At 39.9% G+C, this 27,349-nt stretch overlaps 6 protein-coding genes across 7 annotated transcripts; 3 read left to right on the top strand and 3 right to left on the bottom strand.

The window, feature by feature from the left end:
* Positions 1 to 244: 244 nt before the first annotated feature.
* On the bottom strand, positions 245 to 3,501 carry LOC104825944. Of its 2 annotated transcripts, XM_010558400.2 has the most exons (6): positions 3,453 to 3,501; positions 2,620 to 3,319; positions 1,755 to 2,207; positions 1,614 to 1,673; positions 1,108 to 1,524; positions 245 to 1,017 (listed from the first exon to the last, which is right to left on the bottom strand). In XM_010558400.2, exons 2-6 carry the CDS (start codon positions 3,265 to 3,267, stop codon positions 481 to 483), a joined length of 2,115 nt encoding a protein of 704 aa, XP_010556702.1. In that variant the 5' UTR covers positions 3,268 to 3,319; positions 3,453 to 3,501; the 3' UTR covers positions 245 to 480. The 2 variants fall into 2 exon arrangements, with proteins under 2 accessions (XP_010556702.1, XP_010556701.1); XM_010558399.1 differs by lacking the exon at positions 3,453 to 3,501 and having other exon boundaries at positions 2,620 to 3,446.
* Positions 3,502 to 4,832: 1,331 nt separating this feature from the next.
* On the bottom strand, positions 4,833 to 7,707 carry LOC104825945. Its single transcript, XM_010558402.2, has 5 exons — positions 6,943 to 7,707; positions 6,181 to 6,660; positions 6,040 to 6,099; positions 5,532 to 5,948; positions 4,833 to 5,459 (listed from the first exon to the last, which is right to left on the bottom strand). Exons 1-5 carry the CDS (start codon positions 7,570 to 7,572, stop codon positions 4,890 to 4,892), a joined length of 2,157 nt encoding a protein of 718 aa, XP_010556704.1. The 5' UTR covers positions 7,573 to 7,707; the 3' UTR covers positions 4,833 to 4,889.
* Positions 7,708 to 8,302: 595 nt separating this feature from the next.
* LOC104825946 lies at positions 8,303 to 10,089 on the bottom strand. Its single transcript, XM_010558403.1, has one exon. It carries the CDS (start codon positions 9,558 to 9,560, stop codon positions 8,460 to 8,462), a length of 1,101 nt encoding a protein of 366 aa, XP_010556705.1. The 5' UTR covers positions 9,561 to 10,089; the 3' UTR covers positions 8,303 to 8,459.
* Positions 10,090 to 10,498: 409 nt separating this feature from the next.
* LOC104825947 (CTP synthase-like) lies at positions 10,499 to 16,895 on the top strand. Its single transcript, XM_019204031.1, has 23 exons — positions 10,499 to 10,771; positions 11,337 to 11,416; positions 11,530 to 11,616; positions 11,713 to 11,763; positions 11,850 to 11,967; positions 12,058 to 12,114; positions 12,315 to 12,379; positions 12,513 to 12,596; positions 12,888 to 12,938; positions 13,032 to 13,094; positions 13,188 to 13,234; positions 13,455 to 13,524; positions 13,618 to 13,680; positions 13,848 to 13,937; positions 14,039 to 14,077; positions 14,478 to 14,627; positions 14,713 to 14,790; positions 14,879 to 14,964; positions 15,051 to 15,099; positions 15,191 to 15,271; positions 15,350 to 15,443; positions 15,572 to 15,664; positions 16,528 to 16,895. The coding sequence occupies exons 1-23, from the start codon at positions 10,654 to 10,656 to the stop codon at positions 16,794 to 16,796; spliced, it is 1,983 nt and encodes a 660-aa protein (XP_019059576.1). The 5' UTR covers positions 10,499 to 10,653; the 3' UTR covers positions 16,797 to 16,895.
* A 3,141-nt stretch (positions 16,896 to 20,036) lies between these two features.
* LOC104825949 lies at positions 20,037 to 21,095 on the top strand. The gene has a single exon (XM_010558406.2). The coding sequence runs from the start codon at positions 20,149 to 20,151 to the stop codon at positions 20,731 to 20,733; it is 585 nt and encodes a 194-aa protein (XP_010556708.1). The 5' UTR covers positions 20,037 to 20,148; the 3' UTR covers positions 20,734 to 21,095.
* A 2,237-nt stretch (positions 21,096 to 23,332) lies between these two features.
* Positions 23,333 to 26,490, top strand: LOC104825950 (importin subunit alpha-3-like). Its single transcript, XM_010558407.1, has 10 exons — positions 23,333 to 23,658; positions 24,120 to 24,216; positions 24,297 to 24,388; positions 24,484 to 24,615; positions 24,752 to 24,937; positions 25,050 to 25,213; positions 25,303 to 25,381; positions 25,482 to 25,610; positions 25,695 to 25,822; positions 25,920 to 26,490. Exons 1-10 carry the CDS (start codon positions 23,446 to 23,448, stop codon positions 26,278 to 26,280), a joined length of 1,581 nt encoding a protein of 526 aa, XP_010556709.1. The 5' UTR covers positions 23,333 to 23,445; the 3' UTR covers positions 26,281 to 26,490.
* The last annotated feature ends 859 nt before the right edge of the window (positions 26,491 to 27,349 follow it).

Here is a 27,349-nt window from a genome sequence, read left to right on the forward strand (position 1 = left end):
TCTTGTGTTGGGTGGAAACCGTACTGTATTGTCACGTCTCTTTCATGTGTCTGTAACATGTGCTCTTTTGCAAGTAAAAATAATCCATGAAAATGGATTTTGTATTTATTCAAAACTTTTATTTGTTACGAAACTGTAACATTGAAATTCCCTGACGGGACATTTTGAGATTTTATTCAAACGGCCTAAAAGATCTTTAATGTTCAAAACGATGCGTTTAGTTTACGTCCACAAACACCGTCCCGACATAAAAATATCTTTTAACATCAACTTCAACAACCATTATTACACTTTAATGACAAATATAATGTATCGCCAATAATTGAGAGTATTTGATACTTATATAATTTGTTTTTTTTTTGTCTAAGCAATGTTTCTAATCGCGAGCAATGATATGAATAAAGAATCAGCTAAACCGGTCATACCGCCCGGTCTGAACCGGTAATCACGATGAATACCCGCCCGGTTAACTAAAACACGTCAGTCTGCTCCGAGAAACATCAGCTTAACGGGAAACAAGAGGACGACGATCAAATGCATATGTTGAGACGCCACGAGTCTACTGAACCGTCTCACCGATTCTCTCCCGGACTTCAACATTCCGGAGAAATCCTGACCGTTCATTGGCTGACCCATCCCTGAGTTCACTCGGTCCCGAGTCACCATGATTGGCCACCAGAGACTGCGCCTCTGCTCCCTCTTCGCCTTCCTTACACGGTTCACTTCTTTCCTTATGACACTCCTCACGGATTTGAGGTAAGAGTTCATGTCGTGGTCACGTTGAATGGTTCCTCCCGACCCGTATGCGGATCTGTCACTGAGGATCTCCAAAGGGTGTGGAGAGTCCAGGAAGATCGTCTGCGCGGATCTTAGCTGTTTTTCGGCAGCTTCAATGTCTGAAATCTCGCCCTTTAGGACATATAGACCGCTTCCGAAAGGAAGGAGATCGTGTCCAGGAGAGAACTTCTCGTCAGGTTGTAGAATCAAGAGCTCGCCCATGGGAACATACAACACGCTCTGCGGAAAGAACAGAAAGTAACCGTGAGTTATCATGCTTTTCATCGAGACTATTGCCCAAGGAGAACACGCAACTGTGCGAAAATGTACCTGCTTGTTAAGACAAGGAAGATTCCGGAAGTTTACATTGACGGCTTTCAGGAACTTGGTGACATGTTCTGGATAACGACAAGAAAACGCCCTCGGAACAATGTCTCGGTGCATCGTGATAGCCTGAACGTAGCTCTTAGGCAATCCGAGTTTACTGAGAAGACGATCACCTCCACACATTATGAACGGTGCACCAAACGTTATAACGGGAAGTAGGGAAGCCGGTGGTACTTCTCCTCGAATCAGCAACATGAGGTTCAGTAAAAGTGACAAGCTTCCGCCCAAAGAATGGCCGGTGAAACGGAATTTAGAAAGGTTTCCATGGGATTTGAAATGAGCTCGGACTTCAGGTAGCATTTGCTCATACATCCCTTTTGCAGCCTCATATATGCCTCTGTGAACGAGGATGTCAAACCCCTAAGACAGAATCAGAACAGATTTTCAGAAAAAGAGACTCGTAAACTCGTACTAATTCCAGAAACTGCAGTAACCATAAAAGACATTACCTCGAACTCGATAGGCTCAAACAACAAGTTTGCTTGCCACGAGGCAAATGATTCAGAACCCTACAAGATTTTTACGTTTCCATTAGCTCAGAGAACATGAAGAAAAAAGAAACAGGATATAGAAACCGTCCATATCCTTACCTGAATCACAAAGAATCTCGTGTGACTGTGATCATCGTCGCATATAAACCAGTCACAGGGCGACGAATGGGTTGATTTCAAATCATCTGCAACTGCCTGTTTCACGTCTTCCTCGGCAGCCACAACGGCAGTCACTGAGTTGGTTGTGGTCATTAGAGAAGCAACATCATGATCCAGCATATCCATATTTCCGAATCTTAGAGCATTTTCACTGTTCAGGGTTGAACTCTTTCTGTCTGAAGATTTGAAAGGGAGAATGCCCTCTGTCTGAAGCTTCAAGTACGATGCTGCAGCAGCAACATTGATTCTGTAACCTGTGTTGTCTTGTTCTTTGGATTCAGCTAATTCCTCCCGTGGCGCGGTCTTGTCTTGTTGGGTCTCAGCTGAAACCTCCATTTTCTCAGCCGAGGAAGTTACAAATCTCAGGCCGTGATACTTCAAGAGATTCGCCGGCTGTGTAAATAATAAAAACGATGAAGAATTAGCAGATGAAATTCCTCCTTGGATTGTCAAAGCGCTACCAAAAATCACGATGCAGAGACAAAAACGCCAAGTCCTCGGAATTGATTGAAACCCTTGCATCGAGAAATCCAAACAAAGTTCAAGAATTTGGTTGTGAAAATCGAATCTTTAGATCTAAACTACGCAAATCATGTCACTATTAGAGGTTTAGGGTCATAGACTGTGAGATAAACCTTAGAAATCTTCCAAACCCAAACTGTCTGAGGATTAAAAGATTCTAATCTCTAACCTATTTCCGGAACCCAATCCAAAGATCTAATGGAGAAGAAACAAACCCACGACGGAAAAAGGTTGAATAAGCCGACGAGGTACGAGGAGTAAATGGAATTTACAAAGTACTAACCTTGATTTTCGATACTGAATAAGCCAAGCTACCCAAATACGACAACTGGGCATAGAGTTTCGCTTCGTTTAACGAAACCCTCTTCAGCAATCTCGAAAACGATTCTCTATCAAACTGAAATTTCTTCTCTTTATCGTCATCATCATCATCATCAATTGAACATACATCGCATCCATCACCATCATCAACGCACGATACGGCGTCGTCTACTCCCTCTTCTTGTTCTTCCTCCTCCTCTACCTCGTCGCCGTTGTTCTTCTTCTCGTCGTCCCTCCACGTAGAATTGACGTGCAGGATCTTCAAAACCCAATTCCCGTTTTGCCCTTCTGGCTCCACCGACGAGTCGCTATCTCCCTCCTCCTCCACGATAGGCCTCCTCGAATCTCCGGAATCCAGTAAAACGGCGCCATCGACAGCCAGCCCGCTCCGTCGCCGAGGCTTGGCTCCTCCTCCGGACCAGAAAGGCGTCAATGGGTACTTGAACGAGAACCCAAATGGCCCTCTTTTTTGCGACTGTGCCGCCGGTTTATCCGTTGTAGATTGCCCGACGGCGCTCGCTCGGATCTCGACCACTCCGCCGCCGCCGCCAGCCGCCATGATTGGTGGAACGACGCCGTGTATGCCCGTATTCAAACACAAAGTATCCATCTTTTTTACGTTTCTTCCTTCAGCAGTCTTCTGGGTCCTTCAAAATAATGTTCTTCACGATAAAAAAAGAAAAGAAAAAAAAATCTTTGAATCAATGAATTGTATTTGGACAGAAAATTTAGAACACAAAAAAGAGAAAATTTAGAAGAAAAAATCTTGTTGGCCGCACAGATCGCCAAGGCAACCTTTTTAAATGTCTTATTTTTTGCCCCTTCTTTAATGGAAGAACAAAAGAGAGAAACGGGACTTTTTCTCTTTTTAGTATTTTTAATATATATTTTAATCGATCGAGAGAACGAATAAATAAATAAATAAAAATCAAATTCACCACCCCACGTATACCATCGTTGTCGCGTGGATCGATATACGTATACCAAAGAGCAGGGAGTTTATCCATGGAATGCGTGTAACCCCACGCGGGACCCACCGCACCGCTTGGGGTGGGAACAAATTCCATATGACTCTTATGACTAAATGGGAGTTTCTTCGAATGATATTTAAATTAATATTTTTTTTAAAAAAAGAATAAATGTATTACTTTTTTGCATCGATAATTTCGGAGGAGGAATGCCACGTCGGATGTTTTATTCCGTCTTTAGATAAAAACATGTGACGTGTCCCAAGGATTTTGTGTTGTCGCCTACTAGATATTTGTCCTCTTTCCCCGTTTTGTCGGAAGAAGGCTCACGCGCTTGCGTCTCTCTCTTTATAAAACCCAAGTGATTTTCCATTCTCATATCCAATCCCATGACCGAGTTAATATCACAATTACCGCATCTAACTATCTTATAGTTTTTATTATTATCTCACCATGCATCACCTATTTCAAATTTGCATATAAAATATTTTTTGTGAAAATTTACCAAACTAAACATTTGGCTCAATTACAACTTTCAAAAGATAAAAAAAAATCTATGTAAATATTTGCTATCTTAAATGAAAATTCGTAAAAGAGTTTTGTTTTTTTCCATTTTTTACTGGTTCAACCATCCAAAATTGGATACATATAAACTTTTTTTGTTTATTTTTCTTCAACAATAAAGTATGTTATATTGTTTTGATATGAAAGAGACAGATACACGGATGAAGATTAGGCGAGGATCGTTCTAATTTGAATAGTCGTGCAGCTACTACCGAAGGTAGAATTACTTGGAATCGAGCTGGCCAATCATCTGAGGGTTGCGATTGAACATATAAAAAGTTTTGAGGGCAAATAAGTGATTCTTCCAATGATCGGTAGTTAAAATGTAAAAAAGATTTTTTCAATTTGGGCCCGATTTGGATAGAGAAGGCCTAAAAGTACAGGTTCTTTAGGATTTTGGGTTTTCAGACCGCAGGCCCAGTGATCTGAACATACTGTGGAGCATCAATAAATTTATATATGGACTAAAATTGTCAATGAAAATTTTGTTTTCTTTTAATGTTTTTGTAGTTTTTAAATTAATTATTTTTTTATATTTTTATTTTAAAGATATTTTACTGACTTTTTATGTGTAAATTTTTAATTACGTTACTTCTTATAATTACGATTATGAAAAAATATGATTTTTATTCGGGAAAGAAAAACTGACCCGCTAGACACCCTATGGAGGGTTCAGGCCCTCAAATATAAACCCAAAATCTTACCGGGTCGAGCCGGTCCGGTCCGTCCATTTTACACACATACCGAGAACCGTCGACTTGGCCCGAAAAAGGAGGGCGGTGACCAAATGCATATGATGAGACGGCACGAGTCTATTGAACCGTGCCACCGATTCTCTCCCAGCCTTCACCATCCCAGAGAAATCCTGACCGTTCATCTGCTGCCTTATCCCCGAGTTGACTCGGTCGCGAAACACCAGGATTGGCCACCAGAGACTGCGTCTCTGCTCTCTCTTCGCCTTCCTCACACGGTTCACTTCTTTCCTTATGACTCTCTTCAAGGATTTGAGGTAAGAGTTCATGTCGTGGTCACGGTGGACGGTTCCTCGCGACCCGTATGCGGATTTGTCGCTGAGGATCTCCAGGGGGTGTGGAGTGTTTAGGAAGACCATTTGTGCGGATCTTAGCTGTTCCTCCGCGATTTCCGTGTCCGAAAACTCGCTCTTTAGGACATATAGACCGCTTCCAGGAGGGAGGAGGTCGTGTCCGGGAGAGAACTTCTCGTCCGGTTGTAGAATCAAGAACTCGCCCGTCGGGACATACAACACGCTCTACGAAAAGAACATAGCGTGACCGCGAAGTTATCATGTTTCGAGGGAGAAGACAATTACGCGAAAATGTACCTGTTTGTTAAGGCAAGGAAGATTCCGGAAGTTTCCATTGACGGCTTTCATGAGCTTAGTGACATGTTCTGGAATGCTACAAGAAAACACCCTCGGAACAATGTCTCGGTGCAGTGTGATAGCCTGAACGTAGCTCTTAGGCAGCCCGAGTTTACCGAGAAGACGATCACCTCCACACATTATGAACGGTGCACCGAACGTTATAACGGGGAGTAGGGAAGCCGGCGGTACTTCTCCTCGAATAAACAACATGAGGTTCAGTAAAAGCGACAAGCTTCCGCCCAAAGAATGGCCGGTGAAACGGAATTTAGAACGGTTTCCATGGGATTTGAAATGAGCTCGGATGTCGGGTAACATTTGCTCATACATCCCTTTCGCGGCCTCGTATATGCCCCTGTGGACGAGGACGTCAAACCCCTAAGGCAGAATCAGAACAGATTTTTCAGAAAAAAAGGACTCGTAAACTCGTACTAATTCCACAAACTGCAGCGAGGATATAAGGCATTACCTCGAATTCGATAGGCTCAATCAGTAAGTTTGCCTGCCACGAGGCCAACGATTCAGAACCCTACAAGATTTTTTACAATTCCTTTAGCTCAGAGGACGGAGGAAAAAGGAAACGGTATATAGAAACCGTCCATATCCTTACCTGAATCACGAAGAATCTCGTGTGACTGTGATCATCGTCGCATATAAACCAGTCACAGGGCGACGAATGGTTTGATTTCAAATCATCTGCAACTGCATGTTTCACGTCTTCCTCGGCAGCCACAACGGCAGTCACTGAGTTGGTTGTGGTCATTAGAGAAGCTACACCATGATCCAGTAGATCCATATTTCCCAAACTTTGAGCATTTTCACTGTTTAGGGTTGAACTCTTTCTGTCTGAAGATTTCAAAGGGAGAATGCCCTTTGTCTGAGTCTTCAAGTACGATGCTGCAGCAGCAACATTGATTCTGTAACCTGTGTTGTCCTGTTCGTTGGATTCAGCGTCTTCCTCCCTTGACGCAGCCTTGTCTTGTTGGGTCTCAGCTGAAACCTCCATTTTCTCAGTTTTCAGTGCAACTCCTCTTTTCTCAACCGATGAAGTTACAAATCTCAGGCCGTGATACTTCAAGAGATTCGCCGGCTGTGTAAATAACAAAAACGATGAAGAGGTTAACAGATGATGAAATTCCTCCTTTTTATCGTCAAAGCCCTAAACCCTAAATCACTATGCAGAGACAAAAGCACAAAGTCCTCGGAACAAGAAAACTAAAAAAAGTTCAAGACTTTGGTTGGGAAAAAATCGGATCTTTAGTCCTAAACTTCGTTAGTATTATTACGTAAGAGGTTTAGGGTCATAAACCTTAGAAAAAGTTGGATATGTCGCCAAGGTACGAGGAATGAACGGAATTTACAAAGTACCAACCTTGATTTTCGAGATTGAATAAGCCAAGTTACCCAAATACGACAACTGGGCATAGAGTTTCGCTTCGTTTAAGGAAACCGTTTTCAGCAATCTCGAAAACGATTCTCTATCAAACTGAAATTTATTCTCATCATCGTCGTCGTCGTCATCATCATCATCATCACTTGAGCATTCATTACATCCCTCATCATCGACGCACGTTAAGGCGCCGTCTATTTCCTCTTCTTGTTCTTCCTCATCGACGTTGTTTTTCTTCTCGCCGTCCTTCCACGTAGACTGGACGTGCATCATCTTCAAAACCCAATTCCATTTTTGTTCCTCTGCCTCCACCGACGCGTTGTTCTTCCCCTTCCCGTCCACGTCAGGCCTCCCAGAGTCACCGGAATCCGCCAAAACGGCGTCGTCGACAGCCAGCCCGCTCCGCTGTCGGGCTTCGGACCATAAAGGCGTCAATGGGTACTTGAACGAGAACCTCAATGGCCCTGTTTTTTGGGACGGTGTCGCCGGTTTATCCGTCGTGGATTGCCCGACGGAGCTTGCTCGGATCTCGAACACTCCGCCGCAACCGCTAGACCCGATGATTGGCGGAACGACGCCGTGTATGCCCGTATTCAAACACAAAGTATCCATCTTCTTATGTTTCCTCCTTCAGCAATGTCTTTTGGGTTCTTAACAATAATGTTCTTCAAGGGAAAATAAATTTTTTAAAAACAAAAAATTTGAATCGATGGATTTTCTTTTCGACGAAAGGTTTAGAGTAGAGAAGAGGGAAAATATATAAGAAAACAACTTGTTAGCCGTACAGATCGCCAAGGCAACCTTTTAAATGTGTTATTTTTGCCCCTTTCTAAATGAAAATAAAAGAAAGAAGCAGGACCTTATCTCGTTTTAGTCTTGACCAAATTAATATAAATGTTAATCTAAGCGGTTTTCCATTTTCACATCCAATCCCATAAACGAGTCAATGTCATAATTACTGCATCTACCTATCAAATAGATTGCAAATTTGGCAGAACATGCATGTTATAGTTATTTTTTAATTATATGGAGGAAGATCAGATTCATGCATCTATGATATACGAATCCAAATTAATATATGTCTCAATATATTAATATATAAACTATGCATCCGTGATATTACATCTTTTTAGTTTTGACCAAATTAATGACATATAGTCTAAGTGGTTTTCCATTTTCCATATCCAATCCCATGATTATGAACATGTGAAAACTTTTGACCGCAAATAAGTGATGCTTCTGATGATCGGTCGGGGATTAAAAAAATGAAAAAAGTAAAATTGAAATTTCCAATGTCGGCCCGATTTGGATTAGATAGGCCCAATGGGCCTTGAACGATCGATGAACCCAATGAGCCTTTGCTTTGCTTATATATACGAGAAGTAATAAAATCCGAATTATACAAACTAAGGTGAACCTGCCAACAACATCCAGAGACGTACATAGGTATATAAGTTTGGATTACATTTGGACTCTGGGCTGCGGCAGTGATGCTGAGCTTATGTTGAAGAGACTGGGCTCAGGGTTTTGGCAAGCCCATTGACCGTACTGTAGCCTTTGGAGCTGAACCCTAAGCAACCAAACAAACCCTGCCTGTACGGAAGGTAGGTCCGTTTCTTCATCTCCTCCGCCTGAGCTCGATTCGTCGTGTAATGCAGCTCGTGCGCCGACACCTGCACCCCCCGTTTCGCCGCCGGAGACTTCCTAGGTTGTTTGCTTTCCTTCTTCTTCTCTCTCTGCTTCGGTTTCTGCTTGTCGATCTCCTTGGCATTATTGGTGTTTCCAGAGAGTTTCTTCTCTTTGGATGGAGAAAACACCACGGAGGACCAGAACTTCTCTTTCTCGTTGTTTCTCCCTTCGCTTTTGCTTCTGTGAAGGAACTCCTTCAGGGATATCCATTTCTTCGAGTTTCTCCCGGAAGAGGATGACCGTGACGAAGAAGAAGAGGCTAAAGACGACGGCGTCGTTCCACCTCCCGGCGCCATATCATCGTTTTCCGGCATTGTCTCCTTCCGGTCTCTGACGCTGTGATTCTCCTCTTCTGGCCTCTGCAACGCAGCGCTACGAAATGGTGACAGAGATCGGGCCGTTCTGTGCAGAGATCTGCTCTGAAGCTTTAGATCTCTACCTCGCTCGATCGACTCGCCATCATTGTCGCCTTCGGTATCCGCCAGTGGAGCCAAGATCTGCTGCCTCTCCAAGTGAGACGATAACTTCATCGGCCGAATATGACCATTGAGGAACAGCTCGTCGGCCGAGCTCATGGATCCGATGGTGAAATCTCCGCTCTCGGAGAACCGAGATGAGAACTCGAATTCGAACTCGAACAGCGACGAAGCTGCCACTCGCTGCGGCTCCGGAGGACACGTGGCTGAAGGAGAGGAGGTCAGCGCGTAGTGCATGGGGCTCGCCGGAGCGCTGAAGAAGCATCCTCCGGATATCACCGCTGCTGCATGTGGTGATCCGCACTCGGGGCTGGAAGGTGCGCTGACGAACGGCGTGGAGCATGCGGAGGAAGAGAATTCGAGATCGTCGCTGTGACTTGGCGAATCTGGTTGAAGTAGGTCACCACCATCGCTAGGGTTTTGGAGGTTGACCATCGGGAAAGAAGAAGATATAGCTTCTGCAACACGCAATTAATTATTGTTGGCAGCGTAGATTGAGCGAGGGGGAAGCTAACATATGAGAAGCGGCAGATAGAATAAAAAAAATAGTTGCATGCTCTGGTTTTGATTTATAATGTCAATCAATAGAGCTCTCTCTCCATCCGAGTTCTCGAGAAAACGACCAAACTGCCACTGCTACCGAGCCAGAGGGTGAGGGGTAAAAATGGTAAACGCCGAGGATGGCAATTGGGTAAATAGAAGGGGAAGATGAGGGTACAGTTGAAGCTAAAAACCCCAAATCACTCTGCAACCGCCTGGGGCACTGCACGTGATGTCAGTGCGGGTACAACGAAGAGACGTGCTCGCACGTGCCTGGCTCGTTTTGCTACGGATGACGCCCTGATATTGTGTGGGCCTTATTGGGCCGACGGATAGATAAAATGGGCCGAAGTGGCAGGTGGTCAACATAGAGATATGAAGCCCAAAATCTTTCCCTCGTATTTGTTTCGGCTGTCTTTGTAATTGTAAGTGAAAAATATTTATCCTCACTTTATTATGGATATGATTAGTGAGTATCCATCCATAGGCTGCATAGGTGAGAAACACGAGGACTACACGAGAGTGGTGCATAAAAATCCTTAACTACAGTATTATGACATGAATAGAGCTATTATCACATCAAATCAAATTGCGGCAGAGAAAAGATTGGACCCACTTATTACACATGGTCTTGTCACTTTATTCCCAAAAAAATCTCCATCATAGATTATTCAAGTCGTACATTTTCTTTGAACGGGATCCTTTCAAGCAGAGGTTTTAAAAAGCTTTTGACACGTGGAACCGTGTCATTGGAGGTTAAGTCCGAGGGGTACACGGAGTCGGGACTCGGGTTGCCGTTGCAATTTTCTCCCGTTCGCATCTCGTTCCCCAACAAAAGAAAAAAGAAAAAAGAAAAAAGAAAAAATCGGATTCGCTCTGGTGGTTCCCACTCAGGCATTGATACAAACACTTGGCTTACGTCTTCTTCAAACAATAGTCTGCATTTAGATCGACGATTTGCAGAAGAGGCGGTGAAGAAATTGAGAGGATGAAGTACGTGCTGGTGACCGGAGGAGTGGTGAGCGGACTCGGCAAAGGAGTTACTGCCAGTAGTATCGGCGTCGTGCTCAAAGCGTGCGGTCTACAAGTTACTTCCATTAAAATCGGTGACGATCTCTTATCTGGTGTTTTTTTTGTTCCATTGATCTGCTCGTTTTCTTGTTTACGACTGTTTTGATGTAATATCGGAATTAAAGTGGCTGATAAGCGGCGAATTTCTCGATTGAGTTAGCGAATTGCAGTTGTTGCTCCGGATTCAGAACCGATTGAGATCTAAGCCTTCTCAGTTCATGATACCCTTCTCTGTTTGACGATCAGATATGTTTTGGACATTCCTGGTCTGGTTAGAATTTTAGGACCATTGTCGATGGATTCGTGTAACCTTTTGCTTACCAGAAATGGTTCTAGTTGGAATTCTACACGGATTTCCATCTAAAATTATTTTTGTTTCCTTTGTATCGACTTTCTTAGGGTTTTTTTTTTGCAACAGGCCTTTGTATTATTCGTGCATGCATCTTGTAATATACCTAGCATTACAGAAGTTTCATTTAAATTCTAGGGGCTGTTGATTCTATGATGTTCTTTTCAGGTTTGGGAGGTGCTTTAATTGATATTCTCAATGCTGTTTACTGAATTTTGATTTTGGTGAATTTTCTCCTCGCATCTCTGCAGACCCGTATTTAAACACCGATGCTGGTACCATGTCCCCCTTTGAGCATGGAGAGGTTTTCGTACTTGATGATGGTGGAGAGGTTTCTTCAATGCTCTTTCTTGTTCTTTACATTTGTGCATAAAGCATTGGAATGCTTCATAGTAGTGTATAAACAAACTGGTTGTTTTTGTATCCTCTGCCTTCTTTCCGAAGGTTGATTTAGATTTGGGAAACTACGAGAGATTTCTGGACTTGACACTGACCAAAGATAATAACATAACTACCGGGAAGATATATCAGGTAGTTCATTTTTTGATGAAATATAGCAGTAAATTTCTTTTGTTGCAAGGTCAACTAGTTCATGTACATGATTAATGTTTATAACTTTGTCTTTAGTCTGTTCTTGAGAAGGAAAGAAGAGGGGACTACCTTGGGAAGACTGTTCAGGTACTGATTGGTGTATGAATTGGTCAGCCGTGCTTGTATGTGTGGTTAATTCGGAACTTACAGTTTCCTGCTTAAATGAATCTTAGGTTGTTCCACACATTACAGACGCAATTAAGGATTGGATTGCCTCAGTCTCTCTAATTCCTGTTGATGGAAAGGAAAGCCCGCCTGATATTTGTGTTATTGAGTTGGGAGGGACTGTTGGTAATAACATTTTAGTGTCATACAGCTTCTAGCTGGTGCCTCTCTATTGGTATAATGTTGAAAATTCATGTTTATTTTCGCATTTCACAGGTGACATAGAATCCATGCCATTTATCGAGGCCTTGAGACAATTATCATTTTCTGTTGGTAAGCATGTGAATCTTATCCCTCTTTTGGAAACAAAGCTTTCCCATGTGAGTGACATTCTTGTAAGAGGATCTTTCTCTATATTATAATTCATTGCTTAAAGTCACTTGGCAAGCCTTCAAAATTCAGGGTCAGGCATGCTTTCTTCAGTAGTTGATTATATCGGTTCTTGTTTACATTGATTCCGCTTTCTTCCCCAGGACAAGAAAATTTCTGCCTCATTCATGTGAGCCTGATTCCTGTTTTGGGTGTTGTTGGGGAGCAGGTAGGTTGCCGTATTTAGATAAATGCTCAAACTTTTGAAATCTTTGTTATCTCGTTTTAAAATCTTTGTTATCTCATTAGATAAATCTTTATTATCTCATTAGATCGAACTTTGTTTCTCCTCTTTCATGCAGAAAACAAAGCCAACCCAGCACAGTGTCCGAGAACTAAGAGCTTTGGGCTTGACCCCTCACCTTTTGGCATGTCGCTCTGCTCAGGTATCGTGCAAAGCATGTCTTGAAGACATGATTCACATTTTAGATCATTATTTGTTTGCACATTAGTATCCTATATGTCTTCTATGCTGCCATTGGAGCTCCTCGTTGTCATAGTTGAAGCAACACACTGAATTCTCGCAAATATGGATTTTTCTATTCTTAAAATTCAACTGTATCCTGCATATCTTACAATGGATTGAGTTGCATTTAGGAAGTATTCTCAGTTTTAGTTGGTCACTTTTAATTGTTATTATTTTGCCGCCGAGTTTGACCCCTCTTATGTGTTTGCAGCCATTACTGGACACGACAAAGGCAAAACTATCTCAATTCTGCCATGTGCCGGTAGATCTCTCGTGCAGTTTGCTTCATGAATTTTTATTTGGTGTATATGTTAGTTGCAACTGTGATCTTATACCACTTTGTGCTTTCTTACAGGCTGCTAATATTCTGAATATCCATGATGTCCCAAACATTTGGCATATTCCTCTTCTACTCCGGGTATGTTCTAGCATCTTTTGACTCTTAAAAGCAATCACAGAAGAAAATTGCAATTTGAACAGTCTTGTTTTCTTATGTGCATTCTTGTCGCAGAACCAAAACGCGCATCTCTCGATTCTCAAACAATTAAATCTACTCAGGTTAGTCTCTATATGGATTCTGTTCAAGTTGTCTAATGTAAACTTATATTCTCAACCCTTTAAAGTCCAATATGCTGCATCTTTTTTTCCATGCTGGAGGTCGTCAAAGTATTTTTGTTTGGCATGATGCTATAAGAACGCTCCTGTGCCATATTAAGGCCTTGGATTTTTTAAATGGCGTGTAGATTTTTGTTGCTTACAATTTGTGAGTCTTTTTCAGCACTGCTTCACCACCTGCTCTGGATAGCTGGACCAACATGGCCGAGACTTTTGATAATCTAACAAATTCAGTAAGTACTTGCATGCTTGTGGAGTAACATAAGTAACACGTTGTGGAGCATATATTTCTCTTATTTAATGTAGCTTGCTTTCTGTCAGTGCAGGTCAAAATTGCGATGGTTGGGAAGTACGTTGGCCTAACAGATTCCTACCTATCTGTTGTTAAGGTACACTAAGAGTTTCATTCTTTATCTGCCAAGATGATTGTTTTCCGTACATGAGATTGGCTCTTTCAAATTTCTTATTTGGAGATGAAGACTTTGCTTTGTTTTATTGCATAGGGTTTCTGCGACTGGTATCTGGCTCTCTTATTCATATATCTGCTTCTGTTTAGGCCCTTTTGCATGCATGCATTGCATGTTCATTAAAGCCACAAGTAGAATGGATTGCAGCTTCAGATCTTGAAGATGAAAGCGAAAAATCGGTAAAAATTACTGGTTTTCTTTGTTTTGAAACTTTCTGCATTCTTTGTCTGTACTACATGCAACTTCTCCGTTGTAGTAATACTTTACTTTCTGCTCGCAGACTCCAGAAGCACATGCTGCTGCTTGGAAAACCTTGAAGGTAAGATTCTCACTGCTTCTACAATAGCTGCTCCGGATTGCACAGAAAATATTATAACCTGATTCTGGACACAGCTTACCTTATTAAAATGGCAACCCTTATCACCAGTGTATATGAAACCTTGTTGCACTGCACGTGAAATAATGCTTGGAACTTTACAGCATAACCTTTACGTACCTCCTTGGTCTATGGGGTCTTTTCAATTTCTTTAGAGGGTTCCAATGCACATCTAATTCTCTGATTGATGCTAACTTAACAACAAAAGCTCTCTCTGCATATATATTTGGCGTAAAGGTTTTTTTTTCCCAAAACATTTAGAGGTCTTAATGTTTCTAGAAAAAAAGCCATGCCCGATAACCATGCAGAATCTCTTCATTTAGAAAGTTTAAACTTTTTGCAGAATGCAGAGTGCATCCTGGTTCCTGGTGGTTTTGGAGATCGTGGTGTGAGTGGAATGATTTTAGCCGCAAATTATGCAAGAGAGAACAATGTCCCTTATCTAGGGATTTGCTTGGGCATGCAGATAGCAATAATAGAGTTTGCTAGATCTGTGAGTAAGACAGACTTCTACAAAGTTTGAAAATTCTATCTTTCTCTACCTGATATTAACCCGAGCCCTCTGACTTTTGTTTTAGGTTTTGGGTCAGGAAAGAGCAAATAGCACTGAATTCGACTCTCAGACACCTGATCCTGTTGTTATATTTATGCCGGAAGTATGTAATGCCAACTGAAAGCCGCATTTAACTTTATTCAGAGGCTTATGCCTGAAGCCCATAATATCCTCGTTTTCTTTTACCGCAGGGCTCAAGGACTCATATGGGAAGCACGATGAGATTAGGATCTCGTCGGACACTCTTACAGACTCGCGACTGTCTCACTTCTAAATTGTGCGTAATTGCTTGATTTTATTTTTGTCTCTCTTACTCTTCTTCAGCACATACAAATGGTGAAATCTTTTTTCTGCCTTTTACAGATACGGTAATACAGACTATGTGGATGAACGACATCGCCATCGTTACGAGGTTTAATTATTTGATTCTATTGGTCTGGAAAACATTTTCTTTAGGGGGGGGGGGTATCATTATTATGACACCGGAGCACTCGATGCTGCAGGTGAACCCAGACGTGGTGAAGGTACTTGAAGAAGCAGGTCTAAAACTTGTAGGGAAGGATGAAACCGGAAAACGAGTCGAGGTAAGAGCCATATCTTGCTAGAAGAACCGTATACATTATTTTCTTCAGGTGGAATGCGATCCAATGTGTAAGAAACAGGTTATGGAGCTTCCGACGCATCCATTCTATGTCGGGGTGCAATTTCATCCGGAATTCAAATCCAGACCCACAAGGCCTTCACCTCCATTTCTAGGCAAGTTTTTTTTTATAAAAAAATAATCTCCCGTTTGAAACAACAACAGAAGGGAATTCCTTCTTGTCAGATCCAAAGCTTATAAAAATTAACCACCTTTTTATATTTATAAAAAAAAAATATGGCAGGGTTTATAATGGCTGCAACGGGGCAGCTAGAGGAGCATTTGAGTATTGACCAGAACGGTTCCCCTTCAAAGTCCTCTGTGCATTTTGAACAGTGTACGCAATAATACCCCTCTCTCGTCGTCTTTCCCTTTTTCTCCTTCCTTCGCATTCTCTCCTTTTTTCATATATTTCGGATACTAAGATATTCATACACATGGGGATAGTATAGTCAGATATGGGCACCCATGTCCTCTCTTCTCCATGTTCGGTCTTTTTACATCGTTTTTTTTTTTGTGAATAATGGGGGTTCATTTGATTCTTCATTAGTACATCACACATATTGTATTGTGTTTTTTTAGTTCATATAAATATACAGTATAATTTTCTAATGTCACCTAAACCTTCCACATTTTAGAGTCCGAACCTTTCCAATATAATCAAGAACGATATATATATATATATATGTATATGTATATGTGTGGAATAGTAACAATAAATGGCCGACAAAGATGCCCGACATCGTCGTACTGTATACGCATGATTTTTCCATTTTTTAGTTGAGCAGCTTAGACTTTTTCAGGTGATGCGCCGGGCTACACGATATTGGTACTATGTTAGCATACGTCCAAATCATTTTTTTCCACAGAAAGAGTAAAGATGAATGAATAACAAAAGGTTGTGTTTTTTTTTATTTGTTTATATAAATATATGTATATATATAGGGGGAAAGAAATCAAACTCCACAAAATTGAAAGTATGAAAAAAGTAAAAATGAAAAAAAAAATTGAGCACTCTTGATTATCTACAGAAAAACGCCGGAGGGGAAGTCTCCTTACACCGATGTTCGCCCATCGGAATTGGATTCTTGATACTGCAAATAAGAGATCTGCCTCTGCAACTTGATCTGTTCATAGAAATTAGCAATGAACTCCTCAGCCCTCGCATTAATCCCATTTTCTTCCTCCTCCTTCGCGCAGATATCGGGATTTTTGTCACAACGGTCGTCGTCGTAGCCGTAGGACACGGCGGCGGCGGCATCATCATCATCGTGGAAATCGTAATCAAAGTCGATATCGTGAGGGGAAATGCAAGGGAGGAGGAACCTCATGGAAGAGGGGCGGTGCATCTTGACGTGGAAGATTGGGGTTTCGTCGAAGGAAAGCTCCCTTTCTCCGTAACGGGAGAGATAGTCATCGCGACCACGATGATGATGGTGGGACAAAGCTCTGAGAAACTTGGGGACTAAGCCACGAAGCTCAACCAACGTCCATCTCTTGAAAACACCTCCCTTTCTCGCCCATAGAAGTGCCATCCTCAATATCCCCCATGCCCTTTTGCTGCTGCCGTTTTTCTTCTTCCCCATTTCCATATATATATATATATATATGGTTTTGCAATATGTATATATATATAAGTATATGTTGGGTACTCCTTTTGGAGATGAAAACACAATTAAAGTTGGAAACTTTAGAGATGGGTTCTCGATGAGCAACAAAAGTCTTTTCTTGTCTGTTTTTTTTTTTTTTTTTTTTTTTTTTTTTTTTTGGGGTTTGCTTGGAGGTGTGCGCTTGTTTATATATACACACAAAGCAAATAGCCTTTTGCTTGCTGTTTGCAGTTTGGGAAACGCGGAGAGATATTATTTTACGGTTTTCTCCACAAGATTTTTCTGTACGTTTCGTTTAGCTTTATATATATAAGACTTTCATCTGGATGTTTAATAAATGAGGTATTTACCATTTAAAAATATGCCATAAATCGTTTTTAATCTTTCTGAAGAATAAAACAAAGAAATAATTGCCGATTTGTCTTTATAATTAAAGATGGAAATTCATGTGAATTAAGTTGGAGAGAGAGGGAGAGAGTGGGCTGTCACGGCTGTACGCGGCCATGATCTGAGCTGGCCTTATATGTAATTCCTCGTTTTATTTTATTTATTTATTTATTTATTATCAAACTCTTTTGTTTGCTTATGCTCTATTTTATATATTTACCTGTATTCGGCTACAAACAATAGAAAAAAAAAACACAATAATTTCCAGCTTTTGAGCCTCCTTACCTCTTATTATTAGGATAAAAAAAATTCCCAGATCATTCATTCGCTATATATATATATATATTCCACAAACATATATAGAGGACTAGATATAAGACATGAATATAGAGCTCTATGATGCATGGGTCCAAAAGATGGGAATAAGATCATACCATGTCATTATATGCATTTATCTCTTAATGTTGAAAATTCATGATGTAAGGTATATTGCATTATTTATCATTAAATGAAAGATATGATTATTAATTTTAGCACTCCGTCTTCATTTGATAAAATAAGTTTAGTTTCTATGCAAATATTGATTTGAAAAACAAATTTACCAAAAAAAAAACATTTTTTTAAAAGACTTTTGTTTTGATGAGATAAAAGGTGCCACAGAATTCATGTTAGAGGACATTACATGGAAAATACCAAATGTGAAAAGGACAGATGTGTCACATTGACTAATCTAAGATGATAATTATAAAGAAATCGGACCGACCATCACCAAATTAAGAATATAATCACACAAACTTGTCCAGCAATTAATGTTAGAAATTCAAAGGAAAAAAAATCACAATTAGGTTTAAAAAATCATAATTAATGTAAGAATTCCAAGAAAAAAACTTGTTCTATCTGTTATTTATTTCCACACTAATTGCATTACCAAAGTGTTGATTCTTTTGCTAATGAAATACCGATCTTTTTTTGGGTAATCGAGTATCCTGGATCAAAGTCCAAACTAATCATGGGATCGACAAGTGATTTGGAATATACTCTCTATCTCTAAACTTTAAGTTCGAATTCGTTTTGAGTACAGATGATATATTAATACATTCGTAAAAATAAAATATTATAATACTTTTTGATATACTAATATACCCAATCATTTTGAGTCAATATCTAAATTATTTTGTATAATTAAGACCGATCATTAGACTTAAATATTAAGAGATAATTAAAAGGATTATTCAGAAGCTTCCTTTTTATAGACAAATAAGAATTATAAAAGCAGAAATCTAATAATATTAAGCTCATCAGGGAAGGTTGGTTGAGGTCTCATTCAATCTTTGCTTTTTTTTTTGGTGAATTTTTTTTTTCATTCAATCTTTGTTGTTGCGGCTGTCCCAGTTATTTAAGTTCCCCCCAAACCACTTATGTTAGATGTCTTGATATTGGATTTGAGGGGGGAAAACTAACTTTTTTTGCGTGAATTTAATAATGATTGGTAATTTGAATTTCTGGTGATCTTCTTATTAATTAACTAAAATTTTAATTAATTATAAATAACCACGGCCAAAATCAAGTAAATCGATATATATATATATATGGCGGGAAAACTATATCGTTCGTTGAATCAAAAGATGTTTACAAAATTGAGAAAACAAATTAAAAAAAATAACCCGAACCCAAATCAAAATAGGAATGGTAACCCTAAATTAGGAATAATAAAAGAGTAAATACAGTTGTTACCACAAAAATCTACTTCCCACCCATGCATGTCGTTCATCATCGAGGCATACATTCATAGCTACATACATTCGGCATATGCGAAGCGTATGAAACAATATTTCGGTGGAATATTTAAATAAATCGCACATAAACAAAATGCCACATACACATGTGCATATTTGATCAGACCAATTGAAGAAATATTATATATATATATATGTGTGTGTGTGTGTGTGTGTTTATTTTATTTACGTGAAATGCATGAGGAAATCAATAACAGGTTGGAACTTAGTGCAGATTGCATGGAACCATGTTTTGTGCCAAATCTTCGTGCAAGTAACTTAGGGTTTCTTCAATTATCTATCTGTTCTGTCCATTAATTGTTAATTTTTAAAAATATTTTCTCATCTTATTGTAATTTGGCCGCTCGCGATTTTAATGTGTAAAATTCAATTTTATACATTATGCCTTTCATATTTTAATATTTTTTATATATAAACACACACAAATATATTATATATATATAATAATAATTGAAATAATAATAATAATAATAATAATAATAATAATAATAACAATTGGTTTTCTATTGATTTCATAGAAGTACACACACAAATCTTTAATTTATTTTTCAACAATGATATATATATATATATGTACATATGTTGAAAAATAGAACAGAATATTCCTATAACGATATTAGGGAGTTTTTTAAAAAACAAAAATAAATGAAATGAAGTAATTAACAATAAAAAAGGCAGTAATTAACTCATGGTTTAGGCTGTCTTTCGCTCTTAATTACTTCCCTTCCCGTAACTATCGCCGAAAGCGCGCAACTGTCTTCATTCATATGACGTAAAACTCTCGAGAGACAGCTCGACTTTCACACCCTAAACAAATATATTCTTATACCTTTGACCCCTAAACTTTTAAAAATTACATTTACAGCCCTAGACAAAACTCACCATCATGCGTTACGTATAAATAGAGGCATCGGTCACAGCCTTTTCCTCCTTGGGATCTCCTTCCGAATCTTTCCCCCCTGCTCCTTGCAGGGCTCCCCTTCCATCCCCTCCTCTCTTTCTGTCTTCTCCGATACCAAATCTCCGCCATGGAAATAGCAGAATATCAGAATGATGAGGATCAGGACACGGCGAAGGAGAAGAAACGATCACGTGGAATGCACATGATCAGGGTCGTCATGTTTATGCTCCGTCGCCGGAGAAGAAAACCCTTCAAACCTGGGTTTTGGCGGCGGCTGGTGCAATCCGTACGCCATCTGAACAAAGATCCGGCCTGTGTTACGATAATTCCGTCGTCTGATATTACGATGCTGGCATTGCCGGGGAAGAAAGCGACGGGGGAGGAGGAGGAGGTGGCGGCTAAGGATGGTGGTGATGTCATCGAGCAGTTGTCGGAGACGTTGGAGGGTTTCACGGTTCCATCTTCGTCTTCCTCCGGCATTTCGGGATACGGATCTGCAATGTCCCTCCGTGACATGGAATATCCAGATTATTATGATGAGTATGATAACGACGACGACGATGATGATGATGATGGCCGTGGTGGTTATGGTGTGGGGGGAGGGGATGATATGATCGACGTGAAAGCGGAGGAATTCATTGCCAAATTCTATGCGCAGATGAGGATGCAAAACCAGGCATACACTGAGCGCTGCAAAGCCAAACGGGTCTAGAGAGTCATCATCATGCATATACATACACATACAAATATACGTACACATTCACATATACAAACACATCCACATACATATATATATATATATATGTGCATGTATGCACGTAGGCATACATGTACGTGTCCCGTGTGTTAAGAGAGTCCATTATATCTGGGGAGGAAGGTTTGTTCTTTTTAATTGTGGGTCTTTGTTTTTTTTTTTGGTCTCGGGTTTGTCTGTCTTTAAATTTCTTTTTTTTTTCTTTTGAATAAATTATGGGGCGAAAAAAAAAAACACCAATGAAACGTGGGAAAGGAGATTATTTAGAAAATCTTATTTTGTTTTTGTGATTCTTTATATAATATTTTGGTCTTCAAGTAGGTTTTGTTGCCGTCATGGTTGTATCTGTATCGTTTTCTCTTTCGGTGAATTTCATTTTCAATTCGTCTTAAAATTTCAGTAGAATTCGAAGGGATGGTTTCTAACGTGTATATATATATACACCAAAAAAGTATATACTATACACACATATATGTATATGTAAATCTACAACTGTGGTGCCATTCCTTGAAGACATAGAAACATCCAAATGTTGTGAAATAGATGATTCCCTTCCACAATATCACTTTTGAATTTTGTGGGTGCCATTTCTGTACCAAACCAGACACATTCGCTCCTTTAATTGCATGCATATCCGACTATATATATATATATATGATTATTATTATTATACTTCATATTTGTATAACATGAAATTTTGCATTAGACTTCACTTGCCCTTCCAAAGATTCCATATGAAATTAACTAACTTAAAAATCGTTCTACCTTCGTTTTTATAGGAAATTAATATTACAACAAAAAGATAGATGCAAACGAAGAGAAGCTAATTTGTGAACCGAACAACTACAATATTTAATACGTGGTATTGGTAATAATAATACAATACATAACCCATATGCACCCAGTGATAGAATATGTTCAAAGGTTCGGTGAACTATCGAATTATAAAAAGATATGCAATACATCGGCAAGGCCGGAAATACATAAGCCTCTGTTTTTTTCTTCCATCATCCATTTCTTTAATCAATACATATATAAGCTTAATTAATCGCCATCGTCATTATCATGGGCGACGGAGACCCGGCTGAGCCGACTCGGTTCAACCGTTTTAACGTCGCCGGTTCTTACCTTTTGGTCCCCAAACCGACGGCCATGGGATGAACCTGAACCGGACAAAGCTCTATACGCGAGTACTCTTCCAAACCGGTATTTCCCGGTTTGATCGTCGGTTTTCTCCTCGCCATTTTCTTCTTGACCTCGTCCCTTCTCTTCTCGGATTTCTCCTGCTTTCATTTTCGGCAACATATTTTTTATGAAAGAAGAGATCGATGAGAAATTAAGAAACACACTCAAAAACTATATATGGACATATATATATATATATATGTATATATGGTGGATATGTTATATATATACGGAAAAAAGTGAAAAGAGAAGAGAATTGATTTACCAAATGAGAAGTAAATGTGAAACTTTAATTGGAAGAAAGTGCGGCCTCATCATTGTTCATTGCATTATTATTATTATAAATCTACTGAGCATTGCATTCCTTTTTCTATTGTGTTTGGACTCATTCTCTTACGTACAAGTTAAGTTTTTGTTACCTTTTCTAGTAATTTTTATTTTTTATTTTGTTTAATTACATTCAAGTTAAAGAACTATATATTCTAATGGCCAAAATATCAACGTAAAATAAAAGGAGATTTCCAATATCCAAGAGTCTATTACAAAGCTATTTAGATTTTTTTTTCTCTAGCTAGGATATATTTTTTAAGGATTTCATGTACATCACTTGCTCTTAGAGATCAATAACTTTGAGCTCTAACATTTTTACATAAATATATTTTGTTTTCGTTACAAAATAAAAATCAGAAAAAAATATATAAGGAATGGCCTTTTGCACATTATTTTGCTTTTATTTTTTGGGGTAGGGCAAATGCTTTTGGTTTTTATTATTATTATTTTTCCTCTTTTTGAGAGATTTTGGAGAGCGTTGCGTGGTATTGACTATTGAGACAATCTTAAGTTGGTGTTCTCTCTCTCACCTGTCTACGATTATGAGTTTTAATTCCATTTTTAAATCGACCATACAAAAATTTATTATAATATTATAAATAAATTTTCCAATATCACCATATATATGATCTATTTATTCGTTTACTAGTGTATAATTTTCACATCGAAGCCCGAGAATTTATTCGGTCTTGCTTATTAATTTGGATATGTAAAATAATATTTGAAAGGAAAAAAAAATAAAAAATGGCTTGTTCTTCCGTTTAAAATGGACTAAAATTGGGCTTTTCTAGTTGGGCTTAAGGCCTCATAGAATAATCTTTTTCTTTAATTAAATTAGAAAATATGACAAAATATCATTGGTGGTGTGTTTTATTATTGCAAGGAAAAGGTGGGAGACGTTAAGATTCAAATTCAAAATACGTGGCAATTTCGTTATTAACATCGAGTCCAGGCCCACTCTCGTAGTACTACTTCTTTGAAGGCCTTGAATCGTACCTCCCGAGTGCAGCCTATATATATAGTCGCATCACCCCCGAAACCCTTGTTCTTACTCTTTGTCTGTCTTCTACTCGCAGTCATTCGTCGTCTCTGTCGGTCACCGTCAATCTCCGGTCGTTTGATCTCGCCCGAAATCCTTTGTTGATCGGTGAAGCCATGTCTCTCAGACCGAGCGCGAGGACGGAGGTTCGCCGGAACCGGTACAAGGTCGCGGTCGACGCGGACGAGGGTCGCCGGAGACGGGAGGATAACATGGTTGAGATCCGGAAGAACAAGAGGGAGGAGAACTTGCAGAAGAAGCGGCGTGAGGGGCTCACGGCGGCGCAGCAGCGGCAAGAGCTCCCGTCGTCTCTTTCTTCGGAAAATAAAGTATGCGCTCTGCGCTTCTCTATTGAATTTTTCATGTTTTACTGCTTTATTGTCTAGTTTTGGAGTCGATTTGAATCGTTTACAAGGTAGATTCAATCAAATCGTTATCTCCTCCTACTTATGTTCCCTTCCATTGGAACATCTTGATCCGAGGGAAACATATGGTTTTATTATTGATTGATTGACATGAATGGAGAACCTCCTGCTTATTCAGATTATTATACGGAATGTAGCTTAGCAGTACAAGATATGTTTGGAGGTTCTAGGGTTTAGATCTCAATTGGAACCATGAAACCCTCGGTGTAGTCAGTCAGCATGTACACCATATCTATCTTTCAAGTATCATATCGGAGACAGAATATTCTAAATTCCAGTAGCGCATATGTCGAGTGACATCCATGCTCTGGGTTTTGAGCATCCTTTTTTTATTTTAATTCTATGAGGTTTTGAACATATTGCAGCTAGAAAATCTGCCGACCTTGGTCGCTGCAGTTTGGTCTGAAGATCGGAATGGACAACTGCAAGCTACAACTCATATCCGGAAATTGCTTTCAATAGGTCAGGGTCTCATGTGACACCCCTTATGTGGCATTTAGAGTTTGGCCCGGGTATTCCTCAAACTTTGTCGTTTATTGCAGAGCGCAATCCGCCAATCAATGAAGTGATACAATCTGGTGTTGTTCCTCGTATCGTGCAGTTTCTTTCAGGGGATGACTTCCCCCAACTTCAGGTTGGTTGTTGCTGCATTTTGAATTCATGAATTCGTTCCCTTCTTTCATTTTTTATGTGTTATTTGATTTGCTTTTGCTGTTGGTTGTGCCTCAGTTTGAGGCTGCATGGGCGCTCACCAATATTGCTTCAGGGACATCAGAGAATACCAAGTCCATTATGGATAACGGGGCTGTCCCATTATTCGTCAAGCTTCTCGGTTCTCCCAGTGACGATGTCAGGGAACAGGTATATTTCTGATCTCCGTTTTGTTATAAGATCGTCTTCATAGATCCATAAGAAATTTTTGGATATGAGTTAATTATAGTTGATGAAGCTGTTACCGTTCTAAAGTTTGTTTCTTTTTTGTTTCCATCGACTGTAGGCTGTTTGGGCATTAGGAAACGTTGCTGGGGACTCGCCAAAATGCCGTGATCTTGTCCTGAACTATGGGGCCATGATACCTCTTCTGTCACAGTTTAATGAGCATTCGAAACTTTCAATGCTGAGAAATGCCACATGGACGTTATCAAACTTCTGCAGAGGAAAGCCTCAGCCGTCATTTGAGCAGGTTTGCATGCATGAGAGACTATCACTATGGGCAAATACTAGTGCAATCTAAGTGCTTTTCCTTTACGTAAGCAATCCATTCTTATGTGTTCTCCTGACATGTTGTTGAGCAGACAAAACCGGCTTTACCAGTTCTCGAGCGCCTTGTCCATTCACAAGATGAAGAAGTTTTGACGGACGCATGCTGGGCTCTGTCATACCTCTCAGATGGTACAAATGACAAGATACAAGCTGTTATCGATGCAGGCGTTGTCCCCCGACTCATTGAACTCTTAACGTGAGGATCTGATATTATTATTTCCATGCACAATATTTGCTTCCATTTCTTGTTTAACATCTGAAATCGGTCTCTTCTTCCTCTGCTAGTCATCAATCGCCAACAGTGGTGATCCCTGCTCTTCGCACGGTTGGAAACATCGTTACCGGAGATGATATGCAGACCCAGGTAACTATCAAAGCATACATGTACAATGGTATGAATGACTCGATTGCTTCATCTGATCAAATAATCATCCTGTCTGTTTTTTTCCCCTTCTCATTCTCAGGCGGTTCTTGATAATCAAGTCCTTCCTTACCTCGTGAACCTCCTGACAAATAACTACAAGAAGAGTATAAAGAAAGAAACTTGCTGGACTATCTCAAACATTACAGCAGGCAATGCAAATCAGATACAAGTGAGTACAGGGAATCGATAATGGTTCTATAAAACAAGAGTTGGCTTACAAATCCTAAGACATTGCCTCTTTGAAATTACGCAGGCGGTAATTCAAGCTGGCATTATTCCGCCTCTTCTCCAGTTGCTCCAAAGCGCCGAATTCGAGATAAAGAAGGAAGCCGCATGGGCGATATCCAATGCCACATCTGGTGGAGCCCATGAGCAAATCAAGTAAAACACACACACTACTCTCCTCATAACTCTTTTTTCTAATCTAAAAATAAGCCGAAAAAAAAAACAGAATCATGAAAAAGGGTATCATTTGTAGGTATCTTGTGAGCCAAGGAAGCATCAAACCAATGTGTGATCTGTTAGTTTGTCCGGATCCGAGGATCATAACGGTATGCTTGGAGGGTCTAGACAACATACTGAAAGTGGGAGAAGCAGAGAGGAACTTAGGGAACACAGGGGAAGATAATATTTACGCGCAAATGATAGAAGAAGCAGATGGGTTGGAGAAGATAGAGAATTTGCAGAGCCATGACAACAACGACATATACGAGAAGGCCGTGAAAATGCTGGAGACTTACTGGTCGGATGACGCTAGCGAGGAGAACAATGATGGCGGTGATGGTTTCGATTTTGGTAACAGTTCTGATGTCCCTCCCGGTGGATTCAACTTCGGTTGAAAGGTAACCAATCCGGTTGCAGGACAAAGAACAGGACACCCCTCGAGACACCAAACAGGGATGGTGTCGTAAAATCGCGGAAAGCTGGGAAATTTCGATCTGATTTTTTTTTTGGAACTCGTTTTTTGTATGACCCAGTCCGTCGCCAATTTCGATTGTTGGGAATCGGGGGCAATTTTTAATTTAATTTAATTACGTTTCTGTTTTTGTGATTTTAGAAAATTGGAATATGAAAAATCTAAATAAAATAATACAGAAAAGGGAGAGAGTGTGGAGAGGAGTCATGGAGGATCCAGCAGCTTCCAAGCCTTTCCAATGGAACACGTTAAAAAACGACACGTAGTTGCCAATGATCCTCGTCTTTGTGACGTGTCACAAAAATGCGATTATTGAAACTCAGAAGCCAACCATTACCCTAGGGGATAGGGGTGGGCACGGGTCGGATACCCGGGAAAATCGAGAGATTTGGATTCGGATCCGGGAGGCTCGGGTATTTAACTATGAGATTTGTATCCGGGATTTGGTATTTACGAGTATCCGGGGTACGGGTATCCGGAATAATAGTCGGGTACTCGCGGATATCCGGATCCGGATTTATTTAAGAAAAACAACAATATTCATATATAAAATTTTTAAAACATGAAGATATATTTATAAAAATTGATGAATTATGATAAAATATATAAGACAAAAGAGATAATAAGAGACAAATAATAATAAATTTAATTTTTTTGAATTAATATTAAAAAAATATGAAATTATTTCATCTAAAATAATTGTATTTTATAAAAATGTTATATAAATATAAGATATAATTATTTATAATCATAATACGCGGGTACCCGCGGATATCCGGTTTTAAAAATTCTATTATCCGGATTTGGATCCGGATTCACGGGTATTGAAAAATAAGGATTTGGATTCGGGGATTTCAGTTCGGACAGAGGTAAATGACGCAGTCTCGATTAGCGTTTGCGTTTGCGTTTGCGTCGCATTTGCGTTTCCCTCACCGTAGCTGTCCACCTCTCACGCAATGGGTGGCGTCTCGGTCGTCGGCCGCCGGGGGGCG

Source organism: Tarenaya hassleriana, unplaced genomic scaffold (assembly GCF_000463585.1).
Source record: "Tarenaya hassleriana unplaced genomic scaffold, ASM46358v1 Cleome5, whole genome shotgun sequence".
NCBI lineage: Eukaryota > Viridiplantae > Streptophyta > Magnoliopsida > Brassicales > Cleomaceae > Tarenaya > Tarenaya hassleriana.